Source organism: Strongylocentrotus purpuratus, unplaced genomic scaffold (genome assembly GCF_000002235.5).
Source record: "Strongylocentrotus purpuratus isolate Spur 01 unplaced genomic scaffold, Spur_5.0 spur5_scaffold_3, whole genome shotgun sequence".
NCBI classification, from domain to species: Eukaryota; Metazoa; Echinodermata; class Echinoidea; order Camarodonta; family Strongylocentrotidae; genus Strongylocentrotus; species Strongylocentrotus purpuratus.
The window spans coordinates 34003620-34021779 of NW_022145609.1; the positions used below are offsets into that span (position 1 = coordinate 34003620).

At 38.3% G+C, this 18160-nt stretch overlaps 1 protein-coding gene across 1 annotated transcript in view; it reads left to right on the forward strand.

The window, feature by feature from the left end:
* Positions 1-2299: 2299 nt before the first annotated feature.
* The window catches only part of LOC594685 (G-protein coupled receptor GRL101), a 29696-nt gene continuing 13835 nt past the window's right edge, over positions 2300-18160 (forward strand). Inside the window, exons 1-6 of the mRNA XM_794118.5 lie at positions 2300-2553; positions 13859-13986; positions 14474-14693; positions 15667-15795; positions 16250-16360; positions 17065-17236. Coding sequence (XP_799211.2) covers positions 2508-2553; positions 13859-13986; positions 14474-14693; positions 15667-15795; positions 16250-16360; positions 17065-17236 — 806 coding nt within the window. The 5' untranslated portion in view covers positions 2300-2507. The remainder of the gene's footprint in view (positions 2554-13858; positions 13987-14473; positions 14694-15666; positions 15796-16249; positions 16361-17064; positions 17237-18160) is intronic.

Below are 18160 nucleotides of genomic sequence, written 5' to 3' on the forward strand. Positions count from 1 at the left end.
TGAAGACGTCTTGCCAAACTTGTTGAAGTTAATAGACGGCATACCACACTATGTTTTTCTTATTGTTTTGTGTACATAGTGGGTTATTTCAAGGGGTTATTTTTCACGCCGAAGAGCAATTGCATGGCAGTTACATGTCAACTGGCATACAACTTGCATTTTTCTGTAGCTCTTGTTGTGACAAAGAATGTTATATATCATAATTGTACATATTTTTCCCTGTTTGTTTTTTATTCAAGTTTTTCTTCAAAAATATTATTCAAAAAATAATGTTTCCTAACAACATCTTTGTTTCTTTCTCATTTTGTTGTTTGTTTTAATTCCTGTTTTGAGTGAACTAACAGAATTACTTGCTTTCATGATAATAGTCTTCAGATATAAGACAGTGAATATTAAGTAAGCGCAGCAAATTTTCAAATGTCGTATCTATGCTGTTGCCCATAAAGTTTAAATAAAGTTCTTTAACATCTCTTTATGAATTGATTTTGAAAATATGAATTGTTCTTGATAGATGAATTTTACACCAGATCTCAAAACTTAATTTATCAATCTATAGGATCATAGAGATTGAGCAGTAAAGTTTCTGAGAAGATACAAACTTTATCTATCAATGATGAATAATATATTGTCATTACGCCCGTTAAAAGAGTGGATATGGAAAATATGATACCATCTATATTGGCAACAGTGTATGACGGCGCTTTGGCAGTCGCACGTCATGAAATCTATTGGTGAACTGTCGATCTGTATGCAAATCAACAGAAGGAATACAGTGTATTTTTCTTTGTACTATTTACACTAACGTGTGCCTTGATCTGAGTGATATAATACTAAACATTACTGTATCATGATACAGATTATGAACAATAAAGAGTTTCCACTTTCTTTTTTCGCTGAGTATATACAATTGTATCTACCGTGCGTCCCAGAAAAAACGAAACCGAGAATTATCGATATTTTACCATAACTTAATCATAATTTTAATTGATAAGTGACACATATTTGTAAAGCTTAGATCCTCTTCTTTCAATCGATGCAACTCATGTGATGCATTTTTTACACATGAGGTATTAAGAACAATTTGAAGAAAGGGTACCAGAAAGTCATTAAACGAACTGTATCTCATTTTCAAAGCGAAAATCACATTTCCTGAAAGTTCATTTTCTGCCCTTTCGTATGACACCTCAATCAGGAAAATGAGCCAGGAATAACAAAGTTTTGTTTGTTTAAAGTAATGATTGCATGTCCATTATTTCATTAAACGAATTCGTTTTCGCTGACTGTCTGCCGTAGCAACAAACAACAAACTCCGTTTCATTGACGATCAGCCTTGCGTGAAGTCTTTCGTTTTCTTTGTTGTTAGGGCAGACAGCCAGTAAAACCAAGAAGTTTTAAGAGATGGAGTCATATCTAGCTCGTTCCTTTTTTAACATCTTCGATGCCGCCAGGAAAAAAATATGTCAGGCATGTGCTTAACTGAATCTTCCTTGCAGATACATAGATAAAAAAAATATTGCTTAGCTGCAAACTAACCGCCACTTTCAAAGGGAAATATGCTTTTGTAATGACAACTACTTTTCGCTACCACTGGTCTGATAATACGAGCTGTACACAGTGTTTACCTTTACAGGAGGCAAGCTAAAGGAAATGGAGAAAATTTCCTATAATATTAATCAAAATTACTCGACTGGGCATGTGTTGGGCACTAATCTGACATATAACATCATAAAGAACTGTACATGAACAAATTTACTAATTATTTTTGTGAGCCGAAAGTAATCGGGAAAATGTCAAATTACAGGTTTTAGGACTGTAACATTTTACTATTTTTCACAAATAAAACTGTTATCATACAATGTAAGCAAATTTCTTGACACAATTAGGCTTTTCTATTCATATTTTATCATCTGTTCGATTTTCCCCTTTTTAGTTCAAATAAAAAGTGAAATATTAAGGATATTTCTTTGTGAACAAAAATCACTACTCAAGCTTTCCAATTATATTGGAGGCTTCGAACCTCGGACATCAAAGGTACGGCACACTAGTAGATTCTATTGTGCAACCATAGAAAACAGCAGCTGCTTGGAATAAATTGTTGCCAGTTGGGCCGCCAGCTCTTAAAACTCCTTGGTAAAACGGATTCGTTTAATAAAATAATGGAAATTAAAAGTGAAATTAAAATTATTATTCAACGACCGTGACGTATATTCAGCAGCCAATCGTGGGTAGGCGTACGTAGGCGTTATTATTCTTGATGCATGCTTCGGCCAGTCATGAGAGCACCATGAATTGAGACTTATATCTTCGTGTTTTGTGCGTACTTAACCATTTATTTGTAGACATTTCGGAGTGTCTGTTTCTCTTTTCTTCTTCCCCATTGACGGTAGTCCGGTTCTCTCTGTCTCACGTGATTGAGGACAGATGAAACAATCGAATCCCGAGAAGCAGGAGCAAACATCCGGATAGTGTTACATCCGATCTGATGCCGGTTTCAAGATCACACAAAGATGCCTGTGACACTGCTAAGTCTGATTTTTGCGGCTCTGTTAACAGGTATGATTGATTATTATAAAGAAGAACAATTTTTAAGTTGAATTGAAAGGTTCATTATCATTTCACCACAGGTAGTGACTGAATTTCGATTGATTTACAATACTGATAAAAGCACAGAAATAATGAAAATTCAAATTGCATATAAATATTTTTGAGTGTAAAATATAAATATAATAAAATTCATTTCAACTTTAAATATGGTTTAAATCTTAAAGTTCATGTATATATTTGTTTAATTAAATTGGTTATTAATTTCCTTTAATGAAAAGAGTTATCTTTTAGAAGAAAGAATTATGAACAAATTATGATTGAATATGTAGTTATACAGTGCGACCCCCCCCCCCCCCAAAAAAAAAAAAACCGAGAATTATCGATGTTTTATCATAACTTAATCACAATTATAATAAATAAATGACACATTTTTGTAAAGCTTACATTCCCCTCTTTCATTTGATGCAACTCATATGATGTATATATCACGCATGAGTGATTAAAAACATAACATACAAATAAGTTAACATACTAATACTGAAATTATTGCACCTGTGTCCTTGACAATTCATATTTATTGAAAATTAAAATGTTGCTAGTTCATCAACGGTAAGTACATAATTATAAATTTATGTCTGTGTTAAATGATAAACATATTCCAGAGTAGGTTGTAAAACATTTAGTTTCCTACGTTAAAACTAAATTATACCTGGGTACATATTAAAACATTAGATAATTATAAAAATATTTATCAAACATTGTTAATATATACATTATGTAAAAATGCATTTCAATTATTCATTATTTAGAAGATCTATAAGGTATGGTACTGGGTGTACTTTGTTGTTGTCCTCAGGCAGTAGCGACTTTAAGTAGCCAATTCGATGAAAAGGGACTTTCTTCCAGATTATGAGCAAACGTAAGACATAATTGTTTTCTTCTTTCCTCAAGAGTCACTAAGTTACATGTTTCTAATGCGACATTGTATGAAGTATAACTACTACCCAGAATTATTCTACATGCTCTCTTCTGAATTGATTCAAGTGCATGTTTTGTAAGAGCTCCGTTGAAAACAGGGGCACAGTACTCTACAATCGGTCTTATACAGTGCGTCCCAGAAAAAACGAAACCGAGAAGTATTGATGTTTTATCATAACTTAATCAAAACCATAATTAATGAATGATACATATTTGGAAAGCTTATAGTCTCCTCTTTTAGATGATGCTACTCACGTGATGCATATTTCACCTTCTGTTCTTTCATATGATACCTCAATCAAGAAAAATAAGCCTGGAATAACAAAGTTCTATTTGTTTAAAGTAGCCCTTACATTTTCATAATTTTAACAAACGAATTCGTTTTCACTGGGTGCCTGCCGTAACAAAAAGCAGATTTGACAAAAGACTTAACTCCGTTTCGTTGACAATCAGCCATGTATGAAGACTCTCGTCTACGGCTGATTGTCAACGAAACGGAGTTAAGTCTTTTGTTAATTTCGTTTATTGATACGGGAGGCAGCCAGTGAAAACGAATTCGTTTAATAAATTATGGAAATGCAAGCACCACTTTAAACAAACAGAACTTTGTCATTCCTAGCTCATTTTTCTTGATTGAGGTGTCATATAAAAGGGCAGAAACTCAACTTTCTAGAAATGTGAATTTTTCTTCGAAATTCAGATACCGCCCGCCAAATGTCTTTTTGGTTTCCTTCCTTCAAATTGCTTTTAATCCCTCATGCGTAAAATATGCATTATCTGAGTAGCATCAAATGAAAGAGGAGACTCTAAGCTTTCCAAATATGTACCATTCATTAATTATAGTTGTGATTAAGTTATGATAGAACATCGATACTTCTCGGTTTCGTTTTATCTAGGACGCACTGTATATCCTCTAAATATGGTGATCAGATCTACAATGGATAGTTTAAATGATTTCAGTCTCCTGAGTATGTATAACTTCTTATAACTTCTCTTCCAGAGGTCAGTCACGTGTTTATTCCATTTTAGGTCACTCTGTACGATTAAACCCAATATTTTGGGAGATTCTACATTACATAGTTGGGTATCATCAATAAACAAGGCCGCCTGTTGTACAGGTTGCCTACAAAAGGAGATCTGCATAACTGAACATGCCTACAAAAGGAGATCTGCATAACTGAAAATTTAGAGGCATTTAGTTTCATATCATTCCTATCAGACCATTCCTGTAGTTTGCGAAGTTCATCTTGTAATGTTGAAGCTTTACATAAACTCCTGCTTTCTACCATTAACAAATCGTCTACGTATTTGAAATACGATATAATGGAATCTTGGCAAGCATCATTCATTAGTATAAAAAATAATAAAGGTCCAAGTTTTGTTCCTTGTGGAACTCCTGTATTTATGACATTCCGGTTTGATTTTGTTCCATTACATTCACACACTGCAATCGATTATCCAAAAAGCTCATTATTCAGTTAATAAGGCATGATCTGACATCGAGATTGAGGATTTTTTTAACTAAAACATTGTGGTTTTTTTTCTATCGAAGGCTTTCGAATAATATGTAGTCAATATCGTTGATGTATATTTCACCTTTTCTGCATTCTACAATATCTGGTGTATCAAACCAATGAGGTAATGTGTTGCGGTAAGCCTTTACGATTTCCAAACTGATTAGGATCAAGATTTTTGGTTAAATCTTCTAACAGCCACTTGGCAATAAACGATTCGGCTATCTTAGCAAAATAGCTTGTCAGGGCTATTGGTCTAAGGTCCAAAAGTTTCGGTGGGTGCACCTTAGGAACAGAAACTACTTCTGCTTGTTTCCATTGTAATGGAACCTCAGCTTGTTGGAATGATACATTAAGAATATCTGTAAGTGGGACTGACAATTCATAGGCAAATTCGCGAATGATCCGAACAGGAATATCCCCAGTAATTCCGGCTTTACCTTGACTAAGAGAACGTAGGTATTTATACATTTGCCATGGTTGTAATAGGGGACAGTTGTATTGGGCAGGGAAAATGCAGGTAAGTGTGATCTCTGAAGCTTTGGTAAGTCTGCAGCTATAGTACAGAAATGTTCATTAATGAGGTTTGCAATTTCACATGAACTTAAATTGTTATCTTTTACTCCCGGTTTCGTACTTGGGACATAATTTTTGCAACTGTTGGTAAGTATCTTGATTCTCCTATACCAAGCTGCGGGATCGTTAGCCTTGAGGTTGCGAACTCTTGTATTGTAATAGTGCTTCTTGGCTGCAGCTATGGATTGGATAATCTTGTTCCTCAGATAACGCCAATTATTTTCTTTCTTATCTGTAAAAGCCCGTTGTCTTTGACGTTTAAGTGACTTAATCTCACCATTAATCCACGGTTTGTCGCTTTCGTGGAAACGGATAATCTTGGGTGGGAGATGTAATTCAAGATGGGATTGGATCTCCTTCAGGAACATATTACACTTTGTAGATGGATTGTCAGCTTGCAGGACATCCTCCCAAGTATGATTAGTTATCCAACTACCGAATGCCCGGAGGCCGCTATCTGCTAAGGGTCTTACAATTTTTTTCCGAATAGTATTGCGAATTTCTGTATTTTTCACAGGCATCCACATTACACAATCATAGTCACTAGAGGCGATGGGTGGTAGAATTATTGTGCTTGCACAGACCCTAGAATAATTCGTGATAATTTTGTCCTATGGCCTCTCGTAGGTTGGGTGACTACCTGCGTAAATTGTTGGTTGTTGAGAATTTGTTGTACGTCTAAAGCTATGGTCACAAATCAGAGCGGCGACCGACCGATTAGTAACCTGCTCGGTCGCCGCTGAAATTTAGGCATCGCCCAGCGATTTTTGGAGAAGTCGAGCAGGGTGTAGAGCCCCAGCGATGACCAGGCGGTGCCCTGTCGATTTCCCGTCGGTCGCCGGTCGTTTTTAGGTAAAAACTGAGCGAAATCGCGGAGCTTTTCCGCGCGGTGTCCCGGCAGAGACCGACCGCTGACCCATCGATTCCCGAGCAGTCTCCCACCGGCCGCCGGATGATTTTAAAGATATTGCACAGCGGCCGGCCAATAATCGGCGGGGCTCCAAAATACGGTCGGTGCCCGGCCGTTCGCCCCCCGGCACCGAACTAATCGGGCGTTCGCCGCCGAGCGATTTAGGTCAAAAATCGAAGCCGCTAGGTCAAAGGCTGCCGACCGACTGATCTCCCAGCGGCGACCTGGCGGAGACCGGGCAGCGACTGCTCGACAGCCTTTGACCTAGCGGCTTCGATTTTTGACCTCAATCGCTCGAAAGTGAACGCTCGATTAGGTCGGCGCCCGGTCACCGAGCGTAGTTTGGGTGGCGAGTGAAAGTGAGCAGGCGCCGCCCGAATTTTAAATCCGCGCTATTGGAGCTCTCATACTCTGCCGTGTAGGCCTACCGTCCGCCTGCCGGGCTATTAAAAAAAAAACAGTCCAGAACGTTGGGTTTTGAGCGAACTTGTCCCCGGCCGCAAAAAAAAATTCATAAAAATTAATCTTTTCACCGTTTCGTTGCCATCTTCTGACCGTTCTCACAGGGCGCATACCGGGTGTTGAACGTGCTTTTACCGTCTTCACCGCCCAGATTGACTTTAGTTGAAAATTTTGGCCGTTTCCATACCGGGCCCATACCGGGTCTCGAACGTGTGCACCGGGTTTGTAGCAGCCACCTACCAGTCACTTAGCGTCCCCTCACCGCTCGGAGCGTCCTGTGAGCGAGTCCCCGGACTGTTGACGTCATGACACGACTGCCATAAATACCCCGATTTGAACGGCAACGGTCAGTCCGCTCTCCATTTTCCATCACCGTTCTGCAACGGGTTATGAGCGTGTTGTGAACGTGTTCATACAGTGTGACCGTTTTCATAACGTATTCATACCGTCCTCATACCGTTCAACACCGTCCTCTTGCCGCTTACTTGCGGCCGGTGCCAGCCGGCCAAAGTTTTGAACATGCCCAAAACTTTCGCCGGGTCCCACCGGGTGTAAATAAGCGCCAACGCCCTATTAACGTGTTGCCCGCTTTGATAACGAACCACCGTGTGCCCTCGCCGTTCTCCACCGTCCGCAGACATTTTCGCGCACGGTGGCACACGGTAGGCCTACACGGCAGAGTGTGAGAGTCACTTAAAACTTCAGTAGCGACCGAGCGATGCCTAAAAAACAAGCTGTGTCTGGGCGGCCGCCGCTCGGCCGCCGAGCAGGCTACTTTTGGGTAATGTGACCATAGCATAAGTCATTTAAATCACCGACTAAGGATATTCCTGCTACCGGATACTGCAAAAGTAGGGAATCTATTGTGGAAACAATGTGATCGATATAAGCTTCAGCACTTGGATGACATGGTGGATAGTACAAAACACAAATAATCAGGCATGAGACTTGACGAGGTATAGTCTACATGGTCTCATGAGGATCCATAAAGCTTCAATATCATCTGGGACGTTAACGGGGAGCTGTCTTGGTTTGAATGCATGCTTAGCGTATAAGGCAACTCCTCCACCTGTACGGTCTTGTCTGGCTCTATATTTCTATTCAAACTAGTAACTATTAGGTATTGGGAATCATCTGCCTTTTTTTTTTTTTTTTCCAACAGTTGCTGGGCTTTGCTCTATAAAGATAGACTCAACCTCATTTCAGTAGTAGTTAGTATTTGAGGATTATCATTAAATAGGACTCAAGCTATGAACCTTGCATTTACGTGCTAGCAGACAATATGTACAACAGTAAAAGCATTCTGACAAAACAGGAAATGACAGTTTCATACGACAATCCTTATAATCCAGGAAAGATATTATATTCAGATTATTCTCAGAGAACCATAACTTTTTGCGTCAAAAAAGTAATAGAGAAATTATTAAGACTCGAAGTGATAGAAAAACAATCTAGACATTCCTACATAATATCTATTATAACATCGACCACGTTGGTAATTATGTAAGATGTTTGTCGATGTCTCAAGTGCATTCAACACAATTGTACCGCACATACTAATTAATAAACTACTTGAAATGAAAGCACACCCTACCCTCATTCTATGGATACAGGATTTTCTAAATGAAAGGCAACGATATGTTCACTTGAGAAATGCAAACTCTAAAGTTAAATTCATCAACAAAGGAGCCCCTCATGGCTGTGTTCTCTCTCCAGTATTATTTTCTATTTATACAAGTAATTGTGTAAGCACATTCTCAAACTGTCAAATGATTAAGTATGCAGATAATACTATAATCTCAGGCTTTATGTCAGACATCACAAGTGAACAAGATTGTGTCACTAGTGTTCAAAGGTATGTTGAGTGGTGTGAACGGCATTATCTCAAGTTAAACGTCTCGAAGACAAAGGAAATGATTATAGATTTTCGGAGAAGTCCTTAAGCAAGACCACCGCTTACTATTCAGGGGTCGGCTGTGGAAAGAGTTCACAGTTATAAGTACTTGGGAACAACGGTATCTGATTTACTTGATTGGTCATCTAATGTTACCTTGCTTAGAAAAAAACGTAATCAGTACTTCTTGAGAATGATGAGAAAGATGCATGGAGACAAAAACAATTCTGATTCTTTTTTTACAGATCATTGATATAGACTCGGTAGAGACTATAGCTATATACAACATAATATGCTAGTTTGGGAATGCAACTCAAAAAGATACGAAGAAGTTAGACAGTACGAGGAGAGTGGCACAACGGATAATTGGCAGTAGCCTACACGCAGTATCCACACCATATGAAGAAAGAGTAGTTGCTAAATTTAAACGAATCATGAACGATCGACCCCCACCCACCCGCTTCATACTATACATTTACAATAAGTCATGCTTTCGTTTGTGTGTGCCCAGGTCTGCTCAAGTGAGAACTCGGCAACCATTCATACCAAACTCCATCCACATGTACAACGGAATGTCTCGAAGACCCAGTGTTGTTCTTTAATATAATATTCAATTAATAATTCCCTAATTGGTTTCAGACGTAAATGCATGTATACCTGACCTCCTCAGTATATCTATCTCACGTGTTGATTCGTTTGATCACCTGACACCTCCTCTTGCTCTGCTTTAATCACTATGTTAACTATTGTCCTAAATTTGTGTTTATAAAATGTGCTTAATCATATGTTAAACTTTGTTTATTTATTGTTAATGTCTAAACAAAATTGTAAATTTATTAGTAAATGTTAATCTGTATATGTTACACCAGTGAAAATCAAATATCCAGAAATGGACAATAAATATTAAATACTAAAATGATTCGAAATTACCGAGCGATTACGGATTTCAACTCATCATCATTGTATACGATGGTACAATATTTTTGTGGTAATGTTTAAGGTTTACGAGGACTGCAGAATTTGTTTGTTTTTATCGTTTTTGCGTTGTTACACTTAGAAATAAAACATCTAAATTAGGATGTTGACGTGGTTCATGAAAAAATATAAATCATTTGATTATACTATTCTCCGTTGTACTACTGTGAAGTAACGTTAAACGTACTGCATCTCTATTGCAGGCTAAAAACATAAAAGTGTATCAATACAACGTTCTATAGAAAAAGAAATGTTGTTTTAAGATCCCCCTCCGAATATAGGAACTGAGTCACAAATTTTAATGAAATAATCGAGCGCTCCTCTTAAAGGGCCACTCTAACCAAAACGGGCTAAAAAAAAAAAAAATGAGGAAAAAAAAGACGTGTAGAAAATTTTTGACGGAGATTCCGAACATGACAATGATTTTTCTTAGAAATCTGCAATAATTCTTGAATGTAGCTTTAAAAGTGTTTCAGAGCTGTATTGCGCAATAGCATATGACGTCACTGCAGGCACCTCTCCGGTGAAAAGGATGGTAATTTAGACATTAAAATGTCTTTAAAATGGCAAACTATGATATTAATTGGAAAAAGACATTTAACGGAAAAGAAATATGTACTTGATAATCCCAGTACATTTCTGGCAATTTCGTCATTCCTAACGTAAGATCCTTAGTTGCAGGACAAATCGGACATGCCCACAATGACGTCAAATGCGTCATGAAGGCCACGAGACCGTATTAACCTTTTTTCGAGGGGCGTAGCCCAACAAGCGTGAGAACTGTGAAAATGAATATGACGTCACTGCAGGCACCTCTCCGGTGAAAAGGAGGGTGATTTAGACATTAAAATATCTTTAAAAGGGCAAGCTATGATATTAATTGGAAAAAAGACATTTACCGGAAAAGAAATATGTACTTGATAATCCCAGTACATTTCTGGCAAAATGGATGGTTATTTTAATATTTTGGTCAATTTAGAGATTTTCTGAAAAATCAGAGGCTGGAATATTAATAAGTAGAGGTGTATTCATGTTTTGAAAGGCTTTGTTAGTTGGGTAAGAGTGGCCCTTTAAAGCGGGACTGCACTACTTGTAGCTACTTGCACCCTCTAGCAATCAATGCCTAAGCGGTACCCGTTGGTCCCTCATGATTCCCTTTTTCTTATGTAAATTGAGAGCTAATTTGATGAGATAACCACCTGTCAGTGGCCACGCAGGGAGGTCCAATCCCTCCAGGCCAAAGTAGTGCAAATAGGCTTTAAGTTCAAAATACGAGCGTTACATGTAACACACGCGATCTGAAACAAACTGAATGATTCTTGAATTTAGAAAGAAAAAAATCAACCTCTACCAAACGGTTTTGTTTGCAAAATCGGCCTTGCGACTGATGTTGAAGCCAATGAAGCTATATACGATATTCGTTATCCAATCAAATGTAATTCATTAATCTTGTCAAGTGCTATGTTATAAATTATATCATTCACCAGTTACAAGAAAAATATTTAAATCGTCGGAATGCGAATTGCATACATTAATATTTCCTAGGTAGGACAATTACATGTATGGCTCGTCCTACCTAACAACACGGAATGTAAGCTATTCCCATTCTGGCCATTGAATTAATACAATTATTCGTAGCCGGTAAATGAAATGAAATAATTTGTACCGAGGCACTTACATAACGATTACATAACGAAAATGGTCTGTAGATTTGATGTGGCTAAGCAATGGCGTCGTTACTGTGAGCCCCCAGAATCAAAACCGTGTCGATGTGCTTTATTAGTGCCCTTTTATGAGGCATTAATGCTCATTACTGTCATTACTCTCATTGCTGTCACTGGAGAGAGATCTCCAGAGACTCCTGAATGTAGTTGTAAAAGAAAGTGAGAGAATGGGACTAGAGATCAACTATACCAAGACAAAGTGCCTAGTGGTATCCAAGAAGAGCAGTCCAAAATGTAACTTGAAACTGAAAGAACAGATTATTAAACAAGTCTCCTCATTTAACGGCAGCATGATCACCGAGGATGCCAGATGTGAGACAGAGATTAAGAGAAGGATAGCTCTCGCTAAATCTGCATTTTCAAAGTTAGGCAAAATTCTGACAAATCGAACAATGAGTATGAGGAACAGAATAAGAGTATTGAATTGTTACATCTACCCAGTACTTATGTATGGTAGTGAAACATGGACTTTAGCCTCTGATACTAAAAAGCGTTTGGAAAGTTGCGAAATGTGGTTTTTAAGAAAAATGATGAAACTCCCCTGGACTGACAAAGTCAGTTATGGGGAAGTTCTTACACGAGCTGGAGTGCAAAGGAAAATGATACGTGAGATGTTGATTAGGCAGTTGAAGTTAATTGGTCACATTACACGTAAAGAAGGCCTAGAGAATCTTGCTTTGACAGGGAAAACTGTGGAAAGAAGGAGTAGGGGAAGAAGGAGGATACTTTGGAAGGACAGTCTGCAGAAATTGTTGGAAGAGAGAGGAGTGAAAGAACTGGGAGTGGCACTAATACAGATGGCTAGCCGAGCCGAGGGTTGTGGAACAGCATGATCGCCAAAGTCAAACGATATGGCACTTAGAGAGAGAGAGAGACTGTCAGTTATGACTAAAGGACATAAGTCCCCTAGATTAGCATTTTAGCACACACATGATTTAGCATTTACGCGAAACAAACACTCACAAATTAATATTCAATAAAATTTGAGAATGTATACTATTATCTAGATCTACTAGGTATAAATCATTGTCAAAATCATTCCATAAATTGGGGTAAAAATAATTATTCCACCGTTATGACCAACAGTGTAGTTGCAATGCTATTATTTCTCAAATTATAATGAATTTAGTATATATAAATGTGATGGCATTTCACATAATTCAAAAAGGGATATGAAACCGATTCTGATAACTAAAATATTTTGTTTGTAAATACACAGGATAGGGTTAATGAACAATCAAAGAAACTACACTTTCAAATTGAAAAAAAAACCCGGAATGATAGCATGTTCCCTCTCAAAATGCCGAACAAACCGCGGTGTATGCAGCCAAAATACAATGGCGTCTTATTTTGTTCACAAGCGACGGATTCCTAAATTTTTCATCGCTGCATTTATCATCAAAATAATACCATCCGAGGGATTTAGAGCAATAGATTAAACATTTAGCCTGACGGTAGTGAAGTAAGAGAATTTAATTATGCATTTAATATATTTGTTTGAATTCAATATATTTGTTTAATATCGTTTATTATCTGTATAAAATTATATACACTTGAAATATTGTATCAAGCCATGTTATGTTCATGAAAATGTATGATGAAAAAAGAAGAAAAAAAGAAGATGCAGAAACCAATAAATCAAATCAAATCAAATCAAATCAAAACAGGCACTGGAAATGTGTGAGGTGTCATGGGACAGCGTCTACTTGTGCAAATCATGCCCAACCTGTGATGTCACACATATACCATCAGTGTTCGTAGAGCTCTTCGGGTGCTATGCCAGGGTTGTATTTAATCGTATTGTAGTTGATAATAATCATTACTTTGAATGTTTCAAACATTGAATTTTGATAAAATTGTCCAATCAAAGTTTCACCTTAGCAATAATGAAAATAAAATTTGTTTTTTAAATCTTAGAACAGCTACTTTAAGAGGGCCTAATGGATTCCCGAAATCATCGGTTAAGTTAATGTCGGATCTTTTTCTTTTCTCGCCCCTGTTTAATATTAAGCCCTAAATGAAGGAGAATGTGAACTGGACAGCTCACACATAACGTTGAATTACTACTGACACTTGCGTTGATTTTCTTTACAGGTAAAAAGTAGGTTTAAGTAGGCAACCAGGAACTGACGATTTGAGTTCTCTCCAAGGGACTTGGTAATGAGGATTGATGCCTTACCAAAGGGCACTATCACATCGACTCTTCCACTGCTCTTCCATCTCAGCTCTCAGACTCAATGCCCTGGGTTCATGTGTCTGTTTGTATTTTATTTTTGGACAGGGGCTGTGGCAAACCCTGACGTGGGGGAGATGAAGTATCTGACCACTCTTGTATCACCCAACTATCCCGACCCGTATCCCTACGACACAACCCAAGAATGGATCCTGGAAACCGCACCTGATGAAAAGGTAGAATGTCAGTTACCCGGTCTTCATGCACCTCTTAGATCAGGAATATTCTCAATGTATTGAAACCATGAATCATTATTTGTGGCTATTTTATACAGATAGTCTAATAGTCTAATTTTGAATTTGAAAATGGAAGGGTGATCACATACCTAATACGAGCAAGGTTCATGATCTTTTTTTTAATAGAACGCGGAAATTCTTAAACCTCTTATTGGATAAAGCAGAATGAATGGCATTAATAAAATGTATAATCTAAGTTGAAATGGTGTACAATTATACAATTTTCCTGAAATAAGTACTCAAGTTTATGAAGTTATTATGTTAAAAGTGAGTAGTGTATAGAATTGTGATTAAAAGCCAAATATTTCGTAGAACAATACAACAAAGTGAAGGACTTTTGATTAAAGAGCTAAATCTATTAACCCGACGATCGTTGAGTGGCAAATACCTTACCTCAAAGGTGTTTTTGTTTTGGTATCTTAATCAGATGACCGTTCTACTATATTCACTCGAGCTCGAACGGTTTTGGGACATGCTCAGTTTTACCCACATTTCACACCAAGACAATATTGTTACATCATATCGACTGGGCACGAACGCAGTGACATCACTGTCCTTGGCGAGTGGCCACCTCAGCGTGCATTTTTGTAGTGACCGAGTCCTGGATTTGAATGGTTTTGCCTTGAATATCTTTACCGCAGATAATCGTAAGTGAACGAAAGAATTTTGTTATCTCTATATGATATGTTGAATTGAATTGAATTGGTTTGGTTTATTAAGAAATCACATTAAACAAGCAGCTCGCAGGCTGAAAATGTTCAATTAACAAACAAATTAAAAATATAGAGAGATATAAACATATACAAAACTAAAATACATATTGTAAGTCATTGTAAGATGAAATCGAAATTGCAAAACGGGTGTGGCAAATGGGTACCAGGTCTACAATTCATTCAACTCTATCATTATTAATATGTATATTGTATATACTGATGTGTATCTAATTGTTTGTCTCTTTACCGGTTCTAGGACACCGACCCCGTGAACATCCACCCCCGGATAACCACCCCAGTAAACTGTCCCCTAGGACATCTACCCCCTAGGGTAACCACCCTCTAGGATGACAACCCCCGGACAACTACCCCCCCCCCGACAACTACCACTAGGACAACTATACTCCAGGTCAAGTACCCCCCCCCCCAGGCAACTACCCCCTACGACAACCATCCTCTAGGACACCTACCCCCCGGACTACTATCCTAGGGGGTAGTTGTCCTGGGATAGTTGTCCGGATTGTAGTTGTCCCGGGGTAGTCGTCCCAGAGGGCGGTTGCCCTAGGGGGTACTTGTTCTAGGTGGTAGTTGTCCTAGGGGGTAGTTGACTGGGGGAAGTTGTCCGGGGGGTTATCGTCCTAGAGGGTGGTTACCCTAGGGGGTCGATGTCCTAGGGGGAATTGACCGGCGTGGTTATCCGGGGGTGGATGTCAACGGGGTAGGTGTCCAGATACGCTCTTTACCGTATGAATACAACAATTAGACTGTACAATTTGTATGTTCTTTGAGTCTTTAATAAATTGAAAATTGAGAATGAACCTTTATGTATGAATTTTATCTATGCACTAAATTTGAAATATAATATAAATTTGATTTTGAATTTGAATACTTCTGATTTTTCTTGCAGACATTCCTACAAACGAGAGCGATATCGGCGACTTCATCTGTGAATCAGAAACACAGAGTATTTCCTATAGCTCCCGATGTGATATGATTGTGGACTGTCATGATTTTTCCGACGAAGTTGGTTGTGGTGGTAAGGAATTCTCTTCATCTGTGATGACTATTAAATCAGTGACGTTCAGTGGGGGGGGGGGGGGGGTCCAGGGTTCTCTTGTAAAGATGGGGGAGAATATATAATAGGGCAATAAGACAAAAAAATTGAAAAAAAATCTGAAATGCCTTTTTATGCGAAATATCTCAGACAAGCAATTTACTGTTAATGAAATTGATTTACAATGTTCTCAACTCTTGATTTCGGGGGGCTAAATTTATGACAAGCAAAAATTAGTTCTAACATCTTTCAGGTCCTTGCTTCGACAAAATTTGTGCACATTTTTGTCTTCTTTCTGTGTGTGTGTGTGCGCCTGTGTGGGTGTTCGCGTGTGTATGTGTGCGTGTGTTTTGTGCGTTGGGTGTTAGCGTGGGGTGGTTAGTGTGGGTGTGAACAGGCTAGGATGATAATCCCGAGTGTGTATTGAATATTACAGTTTGCCCGGATGACAGCTTTCATTGCCGAGAGACTGATGTCTGTATCCTACCTGGACTTCAATGTGATGGATGGCAAGACTGCCCGCATGGAGATGACGAGGAGATATGCGGTAATTAAGCGGCTCCGATTAACCTCTGAACTTCTGTCCTTCCATATCGCTTTTTACATGTATCTCTCTAACTCGCAACCAAAACCTTCTTTCTCTTTTTTTTTGTTTATCTTCCTCGTTTTCTCTCCCCTCTCTCTCTGTTTGTCTCTCAATCCCCCTTTTCTCATTTTATTTCTCCCAGTCTTTCCTAACTTCATTTCCCCCTCTCTGTATATCTCTCTCCATCCTCTCTCTCTCTCTCTCTCTCTTTCTTACTCTCTCTCTCTCTCTCTCTCTTTCTATTTGCGTGTGTGTGTGTGTCATCTCGCTTCTATCTGTGTCTCACCATTTCTTTTGTTTCCTAGATCTGTCAATTAAAACGGGGTCTTTCTCCCGTTTTCTTTCTCTCTGTCTATCTCTCTCTCTCTCTCTCTCCGTCATCCATCAAAAATATACTCTCTAAAGGCCGTTGGTGTATTATAAATGTTGTATTCACAAAATAAAATTAGCACTATCAGCCACAGTTTGCGTACTATCACTTTGCACTCATCCACTGCATTTCTTGAATAACCAAATACTGACCGTACCAGGATTACGATACAATACTTTTTTTTTAAAATATTGGCGTATCTAGTCTTGATAAAGTCTTTTTGTACGTAAGTCTTAACTGGGATAGATATTCTATCATATTGTCGTACTTTCTTTTTGCTACGGTGTCTCTGCAGAAACGTTAAAATGTCCCGCTGGTTGCTCCTGTGGCGAGTCTCCTTTCAATGAAGGCCATGGGCCCCAGTCGCAACCCTGTAGCAAACCAACATGGCTGTCGTTCTGGGTTAATTGTAGCAACACCTGGAACGGAGATTATGCCAAGAATACTGCGATTAAATCGACTGTCATGTGAGTTTATAAATCTTTTTAAAAAATAAGGGAAATAAATGTCAGGTCAAATGTTAGTACTATCGGCTAAATTAAAATGTTTTTAGTTGGTAACAGTGCCGGTTGCGCACGAAGCGTCATTATTCTACCTGGCGAAGGACTGCGTCAGAGACACTCCAGCACCATGTGAGGGTAACACTGTAGGCCCACAAACAATGGTTCTGTTATTGAAAGATTTGATTGAAAACTACATATCCATTATCGCATTCATACGACTGAATTAACGTTCATTACGACCATAGTGCTTAATCAAAAAGAAATGTACACAAATTGACAAAGAATGGAACACAAGAAATGAAAGAATATTATAGAATATAAGTCATTATTCTCAGATTTGTCACCACTCGACAACCGACGAAGTTTTAACATAGAATGACCCAGAAACTTGGGCCCAGCGAATCTCTGACCGAAAAGGCCTACGTGAGCTACAGCATTGTGATCCTGGAGACTGAAGTCACAACACTAATTGTAAAATTCGAAAATGACCAAAATTGCGTTGAAGTTGCCGAAGTATGAGATGATTGCTTCCAGAGGGTTGTTTAGCGTAGGTACCAACGCCTCGTGTGAAACGGGTCTGCGTCGATTTCAGTGATGTGTCTGTTGAATCAAAGTATAGAATATCCATGCAATTACTTAATGTGTGCTTATTAAAGCTACGTAGGGAATCATTCATTCGTGTATGGTATATTGATAGAAAATTATTTCAAGTGAAACAAAGGCTTCCTTTATGAAGCACCTTCAGCAACTTGAGAGTTATCATTCTGAAAGGCACAAAGAGAGACCTCTCCATAATGTTCAAAGGATCTGTGGATATTTTGATTCATGTTTAACATTATGAGCTAACTTCGAGCTTGTTTATTTCATTTGCCTCTTTACTTTAATTCA